Here is a 13,054-nt window from a genome sequence, read left to right on the forward strand (position 1 = left end):
AGAGACAAGATAATATAAAGCATCTCCACAGCCACTGCTCATGACAAGGAGGAAATGTATGGGCTATGAAATAGCCTGGGTACAGACAGAGAAATTGCATCTTCCGCTGTACACACCATTTCAGGCAAATACTCAGAAGCCCCTTTGCTATAGCTTGGCATCGCAGGTGAGAGAGACTTACCGCGCTACGCCTGTGCACGAAGACAGGCTTATTTTTAGAGATCCGTTCAAAGGGCCATTGACAAAAACCACCCTCCGGCAAGACACGAGACTCGCAAGTCTTGTATCGTTGACATACGGGTGATTCACCCTGTTTCTCAAGTCTTTTAAAAAAAAAAAAAAAAAAAGCGATTGTTGCAATGGAGAAGGAGGAGGGCGACGCTCCTGCGCGGGGCGAGCCCGGGCTGGGTGGTGACGCTGATAAAGCTGGCCCTGCAAACAGGCACCGCGTCGCGCCACTGCAGAAGCAGCGCCACAGCGTATCGGCTCTCGGCGAACGGGAGAATAGCGCCGTTGGTAATTGCACAGAGGCGGGAAACGAGGCAGGCGTGCGAAGCAGCTGCTTTTAAAAATGTATTTTCCTACAGGTACATAACGAACGCGGTACGAATCCAGCGCGCAGGAACTACTAGAACCACCCCTACAGTTTCTGCCCTGAGTAGCGGTAGCTGACAGAAGATGTACGCTGCTTCCCTCTATCGACCCTTAGCGTCAGCGCCGAGGCAGAAAGCGCCGGGCAGAGAAGCGTCGGTCTTATACAAGCACACGGTTACAGAGTCTTTGATCAGTCATGGGAAACAACCCTCTGCCGAGTTAAACAGGATGAAAAACAATTATATACTAGAACACACTTAAATCGGATAATTCTATGCAAGTCTGTGATGAGAACAAGGTATTTGTGGCCTCCCTGGCTGTCGCTCTTGGCTTCCCGATACAGAATCTCACTTGACCCTCTTTTGGAGAGGCTGAAGGAGACAAAAAACAGGTACAAAATGATCAACCAGAGAAAAAACAGCGCTTCCCCTCCAGTCTGTGCTATAGTGGAGTGTGGCCAAGAAAGCGGGCTGTTGTAGGAGGGTGCGTTACATACGGAGGAACGTTACATAGTTACGGTGTCAGTGATGCCATCAATTTAATGATTGCAACGATAGCTTCCCTCAGGGTCCCAAATTCATTAAGGTGAAAAATATGTCTTCTTCCAGGCACGGCTCAGGGCCAGCCCCGGCTCAAACAGTGACGGTGCGCAGGAAACACCACAGCGGGCTTTGCAGGAAAGAAAAAAACCCACCCGAGTAATTAAAAAGGGTCAAAACGGGAAGAAAAACTGATTCAGTGGTTTCATCTGTTCTATTCTAGACCACTATATTTTCTGATGCGTCTGAACAACCGCTTTTGTTTGTTTGTTCAATATGTCTCCTGATGAATTACAAACTATTCCCGTTCCGACCAGAAGGATCAGGTTGCTACAGGCTGGGAGAAGATCAAAGATCTCAGTTCAGCATACGCTGCGTCACGGGCGCTCCGCTCCTGTCCGTAACTAGTGCCAGTGGCTGCCTCTGGAGGTCCAGAGCTGGGGTTTTTGTGTGTTGGGGTGGTTTGGGTTTTTAAGTGACTGAAAACGGGCACTTTTGCCCTCCCTTCCCTCCCCATTAATTCTACCGCTGGATACAGCTTCCTCAGGGCTGGGACAAGAGGCAGCTCTGCGGCACGGCTGGCCTGCGTCTCACTGCTCTGCAGCTGGAGGTTCTTCCTCAGCCTCCTGCTTCTCCGGCTGAGGCTCCGGAGGGATGAGGTACTGCACCTCCTCGGTACTGATCGCCACTTTGTCAGGTTGCAGCCATCGCTTTAGGTGCTCCAGCGTGCTGAGGGAAAGAAAAGCCACAAGGTGAAACGAGAGAGCAACAAAGCCTCACGGGAACGCATGAAAAAAGGGTCAGGAAGACGCTCCATGTCTATTCCTTTCACCTCTGCAGGTCCCCTATTGCCACAGGTCAGGGCTACGCGAGACTGCTCCGTGTGCCAGAGAAGCAGCAGAACCCTTCCTTCTACAAAGACATTCTGCTGTAGTTGGGCTTTTTCGACTATGGTTAGAAATGTTTTACGCTCGGATTTTTCTCAATGAAAAGAATCCTGAGCAGGTACGTCAACCTTTATGTTCTTGAAGTACTGGTCTGTCTCTGTAGCCAAAGACTACAATTCCCTCTCCAGCCTTCTGGGCTGGCAGTAAGAAAATTAGAGTTAAAACAAACCAAACAAACCCCACAACTACCTAATTGTGATGAAGATTAGGAAATACAGGGGGGAAGGGAGGGGAAGAAAACCAAAACAGGAAGCACGTATAGAAATGTGTTAATAACCGTAAATAACACCAAAAGATTGAAGAAGAAAAAGGCAGTATGTGTACGCGGTAGAATGCCAACCGTGCTGTGGGTTCTGTAGGAGCTTAGAAATATATTCTAGCGCAGTTACTGTCTCACAGCCTGTCTCTCAATAACTGGACCGACCAGAACAGATCTACCCCTGCCCTTGTTTAAATGCTGGCTACAATCCTAAAAGTTTAATAGAATTATTAAATGTACACGCGCACGTGTATGCTCATCTTCTAGGCGCGTGATCCAAGTCATTCAGTACCACCACAACAAAATTAACTCGCTCTTGCTCTTTCACAAGAGCAGAATCTCACTCGGTAACGTCCTTGAAATTATCTGTGTGCTTAAAAGTTAAGGCTTGTTTATTTGTGTTGGTGGGTGAGAATCAAATGCTTCGGCACCATTTGGGAGGGACCTCTAACTTCATCGTCACATTCTGGGGAGGAAAATTCTTTCACAGATAACGTCCCAGCCTTTAAAAACAGTAGAAAGAGCAGATACGTCTACAAAAGCTTGGCTTTAAATATAAATCACATTGAAGTTAACTGATCAAAGAAAGAATCTAAAAACTCCTTATAAACACGGATTATTTTTCACACTTAAACTCCCAAACGAGCTTAAGTAGATTTTCTTCAAGGGAGAAAAATAATCTTCTTTTCAGCTAGAAGCAATCATGAAAAATGTCAGCTCAGAAAGGAGGAATATGGAGAGCATTATAAGTGATTGGCAATGTGAGTTTGCTAAAGAAGAGGACCCTCATCTTAATTCACACATCATCTGTAAAAGGGTAATGGGTGAGAGAGCAGCAGCGTTGTGAGAGGGGCACGGAAGGGAGAGCCACTCAGGAAATCTCATCTCAGGACTGGTACCAGCCCTGTAAAGAACCTCAAACCCCACTTGTGTCTGAAGCAGTGCTTAACTGTGCCTTTTCTGAGATGCAGGGAATGGCCTGGGGTTCACTTCTGAACTTAAGCCTTAAAAAAAAGCCAATCTGAGACACATTAGACATCCCCTCCTCCACTCCATTCCTTCCCGACCCCAAATGTGACGAGGGAAAAATTATCAGGAAGGTTCCAGTTGTTTCCACGCTGGATCGCCCCGGTCTGAGGGACGCGGAAAAGAGCTGAAAGTTCAAAGCCTACGCGCTCTGTGCGCTCCCCTCTAGCACAACGCAACTGGCCGTTATCGAATGGTTTCAGGAAGCCCGTGGCGGCCTCTCCAAGTCGCAATGAGACGCCACTTTGGCCATAATGCCCTATCGCAAGTCCTGACGAAACCTTACTTCAGTTTTTAAGGAAATAAAGTCTGTTTGCTGGCACGGTAAGGGGTAGCCGCTTCTCATCGACTTGCTTATTACCTCTCATCAGAGTCATGTCCCTCCATGTAAAACTCAGACTCAAACTTCTCCTGCAGGAACCTGTCCCAGCATTCCTTCTTAGCCTGGGAGAGGGTGCGCAGCATGTCCTTGGAGGTCACCTCTTGAGACAAGCCTTTAATTCTCATCAGTCTTCTCTCTGTGAAGAGGCAACGGAGGGGTCGTTATTGTCTGTATTATGTTCTTCTGAAAGGGAAGAAAAGAAGTAGCTGGGCTTCTATATCAAAAAAGTTAAACTAACTCTTCAAGACTAAGACATATTTTAAAAGTAATTTCCCCCCCATATTTCAAGCCTGCGTGAGCGTATTTCTCGCACAAGATGATATTGCTTAGGTGATGCTTCTGAAGGAAATACGGTTTATGCAGTCAGTCAGCTCTGCCCATTTTTGAGTTTAATGCCTTTCCCGGTCACTGCTCAGTCTCCGTGAAATCGCACGGGAGGGTTCAGATCTCACAGCCATGAAGTTCCCACAACTTCCACACGTGTTGGCGTGGAGTACAAATCGCACTAATTGCAGCGTGAATCCAAATAATGCCCAAACCGAGGGGAAAAAACGCGAGCGCGGCACTGTTATTAGTTGGGTGCCTCATAACAGAATGCGATATTGTGAGTTTCTCAGCCACAGGGGACGAAGAAAAGCGCCTCCTCGCCAGTCGCAGGGTAATCCAACTACAGTGCACAAAGCTACAAGAAAGCAAATTCCATTAATTCCTCTGGTCACGAAATCCCATTATAATGGTTTCCTCCTTAAATTGGGTCAGGTAGTGACCTGCGATCATGCTTTTTACTGAAAAGCGTATATCATGTGTTGAAGTGGGTTAGCCCACAGCAGCGTGGCCCACCTCTTGACCTTTTCAGAGGTTGTCTTGTGTCGCAGAATTGAGCTGTCACCAAAAGTCTCGGGCCCTAGCAATTCAGATGTGAATTACTGTACCTGCCCAAACACACCGGCAGGCTGATGCTACGGTTGCACAATCGCTAATCCTGGCCAGGTACAAGCCTGGAACAGGTTTATATTTCTGTTGACTCAGCCAGAATGTATGAGAGAAACTTTGTGCTGGTGTTACACTTTCATCCTGGCTGTGAGAACAGACACAAATCTAGTCCGAAGCCTATTTGTACAAATTAATCCGCTGGCATTTTCTGAACAAGTTGGAACTGCAGCAGTAATTAATACCAGAAGAGCAGCTGATGTCTTGTTGCACCCTTGATCTGATACGAAGAGCTCTACTTAGCATCCTGTGAAACAGTAGTCTAAAGCAGCAGCTGAGGCAAGATGGAAGTGCTAGCAGAAGTAAAAGCTTACAGAGCCACTCCTGCCACCCGCTCCTCCTGGCCTGTTTCTGCACGCAGCCTCCTGCGCCAGCCAAGGCGGCTATGTGTGTGCCGGCACGGCATGCCAGGTTGCAAACTGACCCAAAGCAAAAATAACGCCACAGGAGGGAAAGAAGAGGCATAAGGATGGAGCAGGGGAACCCCAAAGCTTCCTCCTAACAGGCACCAGGAGCATCTGCCCTGGGGTTGAAAGCCGTTGTACAGTGAGGCCTCTGAAGGGAGTAGGAAATAGTTAGAAGAGGGTGACAAATTCCAAATTAGAGCTAAAGACCGCTTGGCTGTGCTAGGATGTTAGCTCCGGTACTAGCAACCTTCTCATCCCTCATATTAAGTGTTTCTATCAGCTGTTTATGCTGTTCACAATCACTTTATGGCTTTATAGATTATGCAGGAATTTAGAGAAGCAATCGTGGAAAGACGCTCTGTGTGATCTGTCATCTTAAAGTACAGAATCCAGCAGGCGTGATTTGGGAAGGCATCAGAGCTTTCTCTCCCATACCTGCCCCCCTTCTCTCCAACCAGAATACAGGCCACAGAAAGAAATTTCACTTTTCTCTTTCCAGAAATCATCTCCTGAGACTCCGTAAAAAAAGTGAGACCAACACTGGTGACAGAAGCACACAGGATCTATACGAGTTCAGAATGTGTATCCCCTCCCCAAGTCAACTACAGTGGGACTACGTGCTCTTTAGAGAAAAACCAGCAGCGTCCCTACCCCACGTATTTTTTGGGGGAAAACCCCAAATTCTTCAGTTTGTACTTGATGAAAAGTTCCTTTGTGTGGCATAGCTGAAAAAGCTATGACGGTGCTTCTCATTTCCACTAAGGCACTTGCAGGAAATTCGTCAGATGCTCTATTAAACAGCTGCAAGACGCCTTTCCAACCAGAGCTGTGAGCACCATCGCCCCGGCCGCGTAAAGCCACAGCTGCCATGGGGCACCTAAGCACACGGAGACATCGAAGCCTCGCAGACACTCACCTAGGGATGCTAAATACACCTCTGAATCATTGAGGGGTGCCCAGGGCTTGGGGTTTGCTTGGGAAGAGCCATCTGGCCCACCGCCCTGGCCTCCTCCGCCGGCGCAGGCATCCGTGAAGGAGTCAGTGAAAGCGTCGCCAGCGTCCTTCTGCTCGGGACGCGGCAGGCACGCACAGATTTCGGCCCAGAGGTCTTCGCTGGGCCTGGCCACCGCAGAGTCCACGCTCTCAATCATTCTCATCGTGGAGCCCTGAGGCGGGGGGAATGAAACGATGGACGCGGCGGCGTGGACAGCCCTCTCTCCCAGGCCTCCCCCCGCCGCCCGCGGCATCACGCCAGATGTTTTAGGGATCTCCCACCACCCCCGGGGAAGGGTGGGCTCCCTCCGGGGAGCGATGACACGCTCCGCTGTGTCGTGTTCACACCCGGGGACCCTGCGAGCCCCTCCGAGCCCGAAGGGCCCCGCAGAGAGCCAGGCCCCGCCTACCCCGCCGCCCCTTCCCCCGGGAACCCCTGTCACCGCCGCTCCGCGGGGACGCGGAGGGCCCGATCCTGCTACCCGCAACCGCCTCGGTCGTCGCCGCCGCCTCCACCCGCACCGTCAACACGGGAAACGGCTTCTCCCCGCGCGAGGATTGGCGTCCGGGTCCGGCCAATCGCCGCGCTCCCCCGACGGCAAGAGAGCGCCTATTAGCCCGCCGCCCGGCGGAGGGCGGGTAACTGATAAGGATGCGCGAAGGAAACTGAATCCGCTAGGGTGCCATCTTGGGGAAGGGCGGAAGTTTTCCTGCGCGCACCAGGCGAGGAAGCCGTTACACCTGGCAACGGGGGGCTTTAGTGCGGCTGCGCGGTGAGTGCCGGGGCGCGCGGCGCCGGTACCGGTCACCAGGGTGGGGGGGGCTGGTGTGGGGAGGGGGCGGCCCGCCCGGCGCCTGGGGCCTGCCCGCGGCCTGTCCTCCTCGGCTCCGCTTTCCTCGGTGAGGCGGCGGCTGGGCCCCGCGGCCCCTGCCCCGGCTCCGGCCCCGCCGCCTTTCTGAGGAGGCGCCGCCCTTCTGCCCCAGTGCCCTCCGCCGGGGCGCGGGCCTCCTCCCCTCCCGGCAGCCGCCCGGCCCCGTCGGGCCACTCCCGGCGGTGAGGGGCTCCGCTCCCGCCCGGCCCCGGCGCTGGGTCTCTGAGGACCCGGTCCGAGGCCGCTGCCCGAGGTGCGGTGTGTCCTTCTAACGGCGGGGCGCTGCGGGACGGCAGCGGAGCTAACGGCGTCCTGGGGCGCATGGGAAGAAGTGCGGCCAGCAGGGCGGGGGAGGTTCTCCTCCCCTCTGCTCCGCCCTAGGGAGGCCACACCTGCAGGGCTGCGGCCAGTTCTGGGCCCCCCAGTTCAAGGACAGGGAACTGCTGGAGGGAGTCCAGCGCAGAGCTACCGAGATGATCAGGGGCTGGAGCATCTCCCTTAGGAGGAAAGGCTGAGAGACCTGGGCTTGTTCAGCCTGGAGAAGAGAAGGCTGAGGGGGGATCTCATCAGTGCCTATAAATATCTGAAGGGCGGGTGTCAGGGGGATGGGGCCGGGCTCTTTTCAGCGGTGCCCAACGCCAGGCCAAGGGGCCACGAGCACAAGCTGGAACACGGGAGGTTCCGCCTGAACATGAGGACAAACCCCTTCCCTGTGCGGGTGCCAGAGCAGGGGCACAGGCTGCCCAGAGAGGCTGTGGGGTCCCTTCCCTGGAGACATTCACACCCCACCTGGACGCGGCCCTGTGCCCCTGCTCTGGGGGTGCCTGCTCACGCAGGGGGTGGGACGGGGTGAGCTCCAGAGGGCCCTTCCAACCCCTGCCTTCTGTGATTCTTCACGGCCAACCTACATAACCTGCAAACCATTGTATTTTGAGTAGCACAGCAAGTGCAAGATGATGTTACAGCGAGGAGAGGTGAAGTTTTGGGGCGCCCATCAAGTAGGGTTTTGAATTCCCTCTCTCGGCAGGCCGCCGCCCGTCTCCGTGGGATGAGCTGCCTGCCGCCCTGTGCCGTGCTTGCACTCATGGGCCTGCTCTTCGCCAGAACGATGGCCTGGACCTCAAGTGGAAAAACACACCCTGAGCTGGTCAACAACCTCTACAGTGAGTACCGGGGCGGGCTCCCTGCGCAGAGCACGTCCTAACGCTGCCAATGGAACCCGCTGGCACTTCAGAGTACAGATATCTAACACTATATATATTATATATGTATGATGTATCAGTGATGTGTCGCAATGCTGCTTGCTCTGAAATGTTGGCGTTAATATTGCCTGAATTTCAGTGTTTGTCCCAGCCTGAACTTGTTCTATTTATAATTGGAAACAAGTTGCTGTGCCAGAAGCAGCAGGAAAGACTATCCACAGCCTGCCTTCCACTGCTCTGGAGTGATAAGTGCATGACACCTTTTATAAAGCTGCACCACTGTTGCAAATACAGCTGTGTGGGTATGGCTGGCCACACCAATTTGCAGGGTGGAGCGCACTTAAAAATATCTTTGAGCTTCCCCCACTGCTAAAGCTGATTTTTTCCCCCATAAGGGTTCCCGCAGAGGTGAGGTGTGAAGGGATGTTGACCGCTTCTGCAGTCATCGCTCTTAGCTTTAGTTTACTCACTGTGCCAGTCCTGAAACCCGAACCGGAGTCTCGGCTTTCAGGAGTGAAAGCATGACTCTATTTGTCTTTCGGGACGTTGGCTGGCCCCAGAAATGCTGCAGGTGTAAGTCCCCGTCCTCTGAAAGAGGCTGGGCCAGCAGTTGGGACCGTGACCTGATTTTGTTTGATGTGGCAGAGACTGAATAGGATGTACTTCCATCTGCGGTTTTGTTTTCTGTCCCTTCTCGGATCACTTATTAGGGCTGAATTCTCCCATTTCCACTAACTCCCTGAACAGAACCCTCCCTTCCCATCTCTTCTTGCTACAGTACTGAGGATCTAAGCCCTTTCTGTCTCTGTTTTCCTCTTTCTCCCAGAAAAAGGGATAATTAAATCCCAGCGAGTCTTTGACGTGCTGCTGGCTACTGACAGAGGTCACTACATCAAATATTTCCCGTACATGGATTCTCCTCAGTCTATCGGTGAGTCACATCAGGCAAGGCATCACCGCTCCTGCGGTGCCCACGACGACGGCGCTCACCACGCTGGCAAGGGGGCGCGGGACGGCTCGGCAGGTCCGAGTTCTCCGCTCTCGCCCCAGAACAGGGGCTGAGTTTTACAGTAGGTCAAGTAGAGCAAACCCCATCCATATTTTAGTTCTGGGATCCAGAGGAAAGAACAATACAGCTCTTCGGTGTTCAACGTGTTCCTTGATCGCTCCGAGTCCTGCTTGGGGAGTGAAGCGGGCTGCGGAGGGGTTTGGTGGGTGAGCTGGGAGCTGGGATGAGCAGCGCGGGAACCGCAGCACCGCATGGCCCCCGGGAGCTCGTTCCTAACCCCACGGGAGGAGATCTTCAGTCAATGAAGTGCTTTAGTGCCACAGAGGAGAAGAGTGTTTTCCTATTTTTAGGGGAAAGTGGGGGAGAATAAAGAACTGTTCACACTGGTGATTTTAATTGTGATTTCCTTATTGCATGACTTCTGTCACTCGTTTCCTTTTAGGATACAAGGCTACAATCAGTGCGCCGCATATGGTAAGGTGAAACTCTTCACTTTTAATGGAAACAGAGGAAATTGCTGGTTTTTATTTCTATTTTTTTCTTAACTACTAAAGTAGAAAGGTGAAACATCCCATGGGCATGATTATCATGCTTGTTTCTTTAGGCACTGTGTACGTGAAGCTTTTCTCTTCTTAACAATAATAGTTTGCCCCATTTAGCCTCAAAGAGTTTGCAGCCCTTTGAGTTGCTTTAATAGGACTTCTGTGCGACTGAGGCTAACCGTTCATGTTGTCTGGTTCTCGCATGAGACCTTTTTTCCTGCTGCTTCACATCTTATTAATGAGCCTCTTCCTAAATGCTGTTCTGTGAAAAGATCTTCCAGACCAAACACTTGAATTGCCCTCTGAATGTGTCAGACAGAACGCCGGGTGTGCTGTGTTTAAATGGGAGCAGATAATGCTTAGAACAAGACAAAGTTTTAGGAGAGGACGCTAAAGTGGGATGTTTCACACCTCCTTGTCCTTGTGGTCCAACACAGCATGCCCACGCACTGGAGTTGCTAAAGGATCAGCTTGTGGAAGGTGCAAAAGCGCTGGATGTTGGATCTGGAAGTGGATACCTTACGGCTTGCTTTGCCAGGATGGTAAGCTCACGGGACTCCAGTTCTAGCTAGCGCAGTGCGTCAGGACCCGTAGCTTGCCGCAGCTGGCACGTGCTGCTTGCGGGGAGAGAAGGCAGTGGGGGAAGGGCTAAACTCTTCCCAGGCCCGCTGGTAGGAAAAAGAAATACAGTAAATTTTTGGAATGCAAATGGATGCTGTATCAGCCGTGCGATGTTCTGTATGTTAACCCAGTTTAGGTGGAGATGAGCGTGCGAATCTACTCTGCAAGTCCACCGCAGGTTCTTTTTGCTTTGCTCCTTAAGTAGTCACAGGCTGTTTCTTTGTTTTCTAAACTAAAAGTATTTTCTGTGAAGTGTGAGAAAGCTGGTCAAGTTACTCTTCCTGGGAGGTTAGTTAGTCAAGAACTGGCCCTGCCTTGGAAGCCGCTAATTCTGCCACAAAATTATTTCTTTGGAAATGCAGGATTCCTGGGAGTCCCTGTAGGCAGTGTCTGTGCATCCCTCGAGAAGCCAGTGTGACTGGGACTACTCAGCCTTAAAACCAAGGGGGCAGAGTAGTTGCACCTCCTGTTCAGAAACTCTGCTCTTAAGTTTCCTCCTGCAAATTCTCCAATCCCCACAGTAACTTGCCCTATAAAATACACCCCTCTAAATTATAGGAGTTATAGAGGTGTTTGTCTGCCGGTTTCTTTTTAGATGGGCCCAACAGGGAAGGCTGTGGGTGTAGAGCACATCAAAGAGCTGGTACACGAATCCATCAGAAACGTCCAAGAAGATGATCCAACTTTGCTCAGCTCCGGCCGTGTAAAGCTTGTGGGTGAGCTCTCTGGGATCCTGACGCTTGTTCTCTCCCATGCAGCATTAGGTCTGGCTGCTGCAGAGCTCTGCTCAAAGCAGTTCCAGTTCGTGTCAATGCTTGCCACGGTGTTGCCAGAAACCACTGGCTAAGTAAGCACCGTGCCACGCTGACCCGCACGCTACGGTATAAACAAGTAGTAGTTAATGTTACAGGCAGCCTTATCGTACGCCTTACTTGCAAGTGTGCAGTAACTGTCTTAATTCAGTAAAAGATGCTCCTCAAAGGAGAGTGGTCCTGCCACATCTGGGTTTTAGTTTATTTGGAAGGGTCTGTGCACACTGTTGTGGTTTTGGGGAGAATCACTTAAGTCGGCTCTTCCTGTATCTGGAATCTCGAGTCTGCACAAATGCACAGTATTATTGAAAGGCCCTCCTGGCTTTGAATTCTTCCTTCTTTGTTCCCTCTTCTAGCATGGCTCGGGTGCAGAAATCTCTCCCCCTTTTTAAAAAGTAAACCAACAAAATTAAAGTTCCCATCGCAATGTTGCTACGAAGTTTTCACCATCTAGACTGCAGTTGAAAGGATATAGGGAGAATTATTTTTGCGTGGAGTTGTTATCAGAATGAAAGTCTTTTCTGCCTTTTTCCTCCTGTAGTTGGAGACGGCAGGCAGGGATACCCCGAGGAGGCTCCTTATGATGCCATTCACGTTGGAGCGGCAGCGGCAACTGTACCAAAGGAGGTAAGAGTGATCGTGCTGGGTGTCCGTTGCTGTGGGCTGCCTGCGTCAGTGGCTGTGAAAAAAATAATGATTAGGGAACCACTGGAAGCTGCTGCTTCTGTCTGTTTTACATGGAGCCGGCAAGCTTCTGCTTTTCAAGGTGTTGTGACCTTCACAGCGTGGCTTATCTCTGTTGTCTCTTTTTTTGGCTGATTCTGATTTCTCTGCTTGCCAGTTGCTGAATGAACTGAAGCCAGGAGGTCGGTTAATATTGCCTGTTGGTCCCGAAGGCGCAAACCAAGTTCTGATGCAGTACGACAAAACCAGCGACGGGCAGATCGTCGAAACGCAACTGATGGGCGTGATCTATGTTCCTCTGACAGATAAGGAAAAGCAGTGGCCTCGGTAAAAATTTGCTCTCCCTTGAGGAATGTTTCTTCCTCACAGCTGTCCCTGTGAGCTTGATCTCCCTGGCTGCTGGCTTTACTGACAGAGTCCTGGATTCCTAGCAGAAGCTGTTTGTCAAAAAAGAGAAGAAAGAGGCTTGGCTGTGGGAAGGCACAGCAGGAGAGCAGGATGTATTTTCTATTCGATAGGGCTTGCAGACTGAGGACCAGAGCTTTCCTTTTTCCTTTTTTTTTTTTTTTTGGAGCCTGTGCGCTTCCATAAACAGTGTAGCCATGTTGATTCTGTCACTGAACTGGAGGCCACGACTAGTAACTGTTGGTTTCCTTTGCCTCAGGGATGAATTCTGACAGATGGATGGATGGATGGATATCTCTAAAGTCACCTCAGAAAGCTCATGAATGGGAATTATGACTGTGGAGGGCCTGTACAGTTTTGCTTTTTGAACGGAAGCTTTATCAGTGCACGTGCTCACAAAGGCAAGTTCTGCTTTAGCAGAGCTTGTTCCAGAGGGATGGAGCGAAGGGTGTTTCTCCAGGAGCGGGGAGGCTCTCGGAGGCCACGTCTGGTTCCAGACAGTGAGTGGATCCAGGCAACTCCAGCTATCCTCTCTGATAAGCTGTAGGTAACGTCTATTCACAGAGAATTCCAAAAGCAGACAGGAATACCTAAACCTTCACTAAAAATACTCTTTAATATTGACTACTCTGCCTAATGCTTGAAGAAAATAAGATGCAATTACTGTTTCAGAGCAGCAATCTACCCTGATTTGTCAAAGTTTAATTATGAGAGCATGTTCTTTTCCTGTCTTGCATCAACTAATTTAATCTCTGGTAGCAACACTGCAA

At 51.0% G+C, this 13,054-nt stretch overlaps 2 protein-coding genes across 7 annotated transcripts; one reads left to right on the forward strand and one right to left on the reverse strand.

Annotated features, from left to right (window-relative positions):
* Positions 1-560: 560 nt before the first annotated feature.
* CCDC32 (coiled-coil domain containing 32) lies at positions 561-7,335 on the reverse strand. 4 transcript variants are annotated; one of them, XM_064453130.1, is made up of 4 exons: positions 7,283-7,335; positions 6,061-6,310; positions 3,727-3,883; positions 561-1,862 (listed from the first exon to the last, which is right to left on the reverse strand). In XM_064453130.1, the coding sequence occupies exons 2-4, from the start codon at positions 6,299-6,301 to the stop codon at positions 1,724-1,726; spliced, it is 537 nt and encodes a 178-aa protein (XP_064309200.1). In that variant the 5' UTR covers positions 6,302-6,310; positions 7,283-7,335; the 3' UTR covers positions 561-1,723. The 4 variants fall into 4 exon arrangements, with proteins under 4 accessions (XP_064309200.1, XP_064309199.1, XP_064309197.1 ...); XM_064453129.1 differs by lacking the exon at positions 7,283-7,335 and adding an exon at positions 6,660-6,790; XM_064453127.1 differs by lacking the exon at positions 7,283-7,335 and adding an exon at positions 6,620-6,751.
* Positions 6,785-13,000, forward strand: LOC104050707 (protein-L-isoaspartate(D-aspartate) O-methyltransferase). 3 transcript variants are annotated; one of them, XM_064453124.1, is made up of 9 exons: positions 6,785-6,910; positions 8,037-8,172; positions 9,038-9,142; positions 9,663-9,694; positions 10,200-10,304; positions 10,979-11,099; positions 11,737-11,822; positions 12,037-12,206; positions 12,544-13,000. In XM_064453124.1, the coding sequence occupies exons 2-9, from the start codon at positions 8,058-8,060 to the stop codon at positions 12,554-12,556; spliced, it is 747 nt and encodes a 248-aa protein (XP_064309194.1). In that variant the 5' UTR covers positions 6,785-6,910; positions 8,037-8,057; the 3' UTR covers positions 12,557-13,000. The 3 variants fall into 3 exon arrangements, with proteins under 3 accessions (XP_064309194.1, XP_064309196.1, XP_064309195.1); XM_064453126.1 differs by lacking the exon at positions 6,785-6,910 and adding an exon at positions 6,917-6,935; XM_064453125.1 differs by lacking the exon at positions 6,785-6,910 and adding an exon at positions 6,951-7,037.
* Positions 13,001-13,054: the final 54 nt, after the last annotated feature.

The sequence above is a fragment of the Phalacrocorax carbo genome, chromosome 5 (assembly GCF_963921805.1).
Source record: "Phalacrocorax carbo chromosome 5, bPhaCar2.1, whole genome shotgun sequence".
In the NCBI taxonomy this organism is placed as follows: domain Eukaryota; kingdom Metazoa; phylum Chordata; class Aves; order Suliformes; family Phalacrocoracidae; genus Phalacrocorax; species Phalacrocorax carbo.

Coding starts and splice junctions, on each gene's coding strand:
- CCDC32 (XM_064453130.1), bottom strand. CDS start 6,301: ATGAGAATGATTGAGAGCGTGGACTCTGCGGTGGCCAGGCCCAGCGAA. Junction 3,884..6,060: donor GGTGTATTTAGCATCCCTAG/GTGAGTGTCTGC, acceptor GCCTCTTCACAG/AGAGAAGACTGATGAGAATT. Junction 1,863..3,726: donor GGACATGACTCTGATGAGAG/GTAATAAGCAAG, acceptor TCTTTCCCTCAG/CACGCTGGAGCACCTAAAGC.
- LOC104050707 (XM_064453124.1), top strand. CDS start 8,058: ATGAGCTGCCTGCCGCCCTGTGCCGTGCTTGCACTCATGGGCCTGCTC. Junction 9,143..9,662: donor GGATTCTCCTCAGTCTATCG/GTGAGTCACATC, acceptor GTTTCCTTTTAG/GATACAAGGCTACAATCAGT. Junction 9,695..10,199: donor CAATCAGTGCGCCGCATATG/GTAAGGTGAAAC, acceptor GGTCCAACACAG/CATGCCCACGCACTGGAGTT.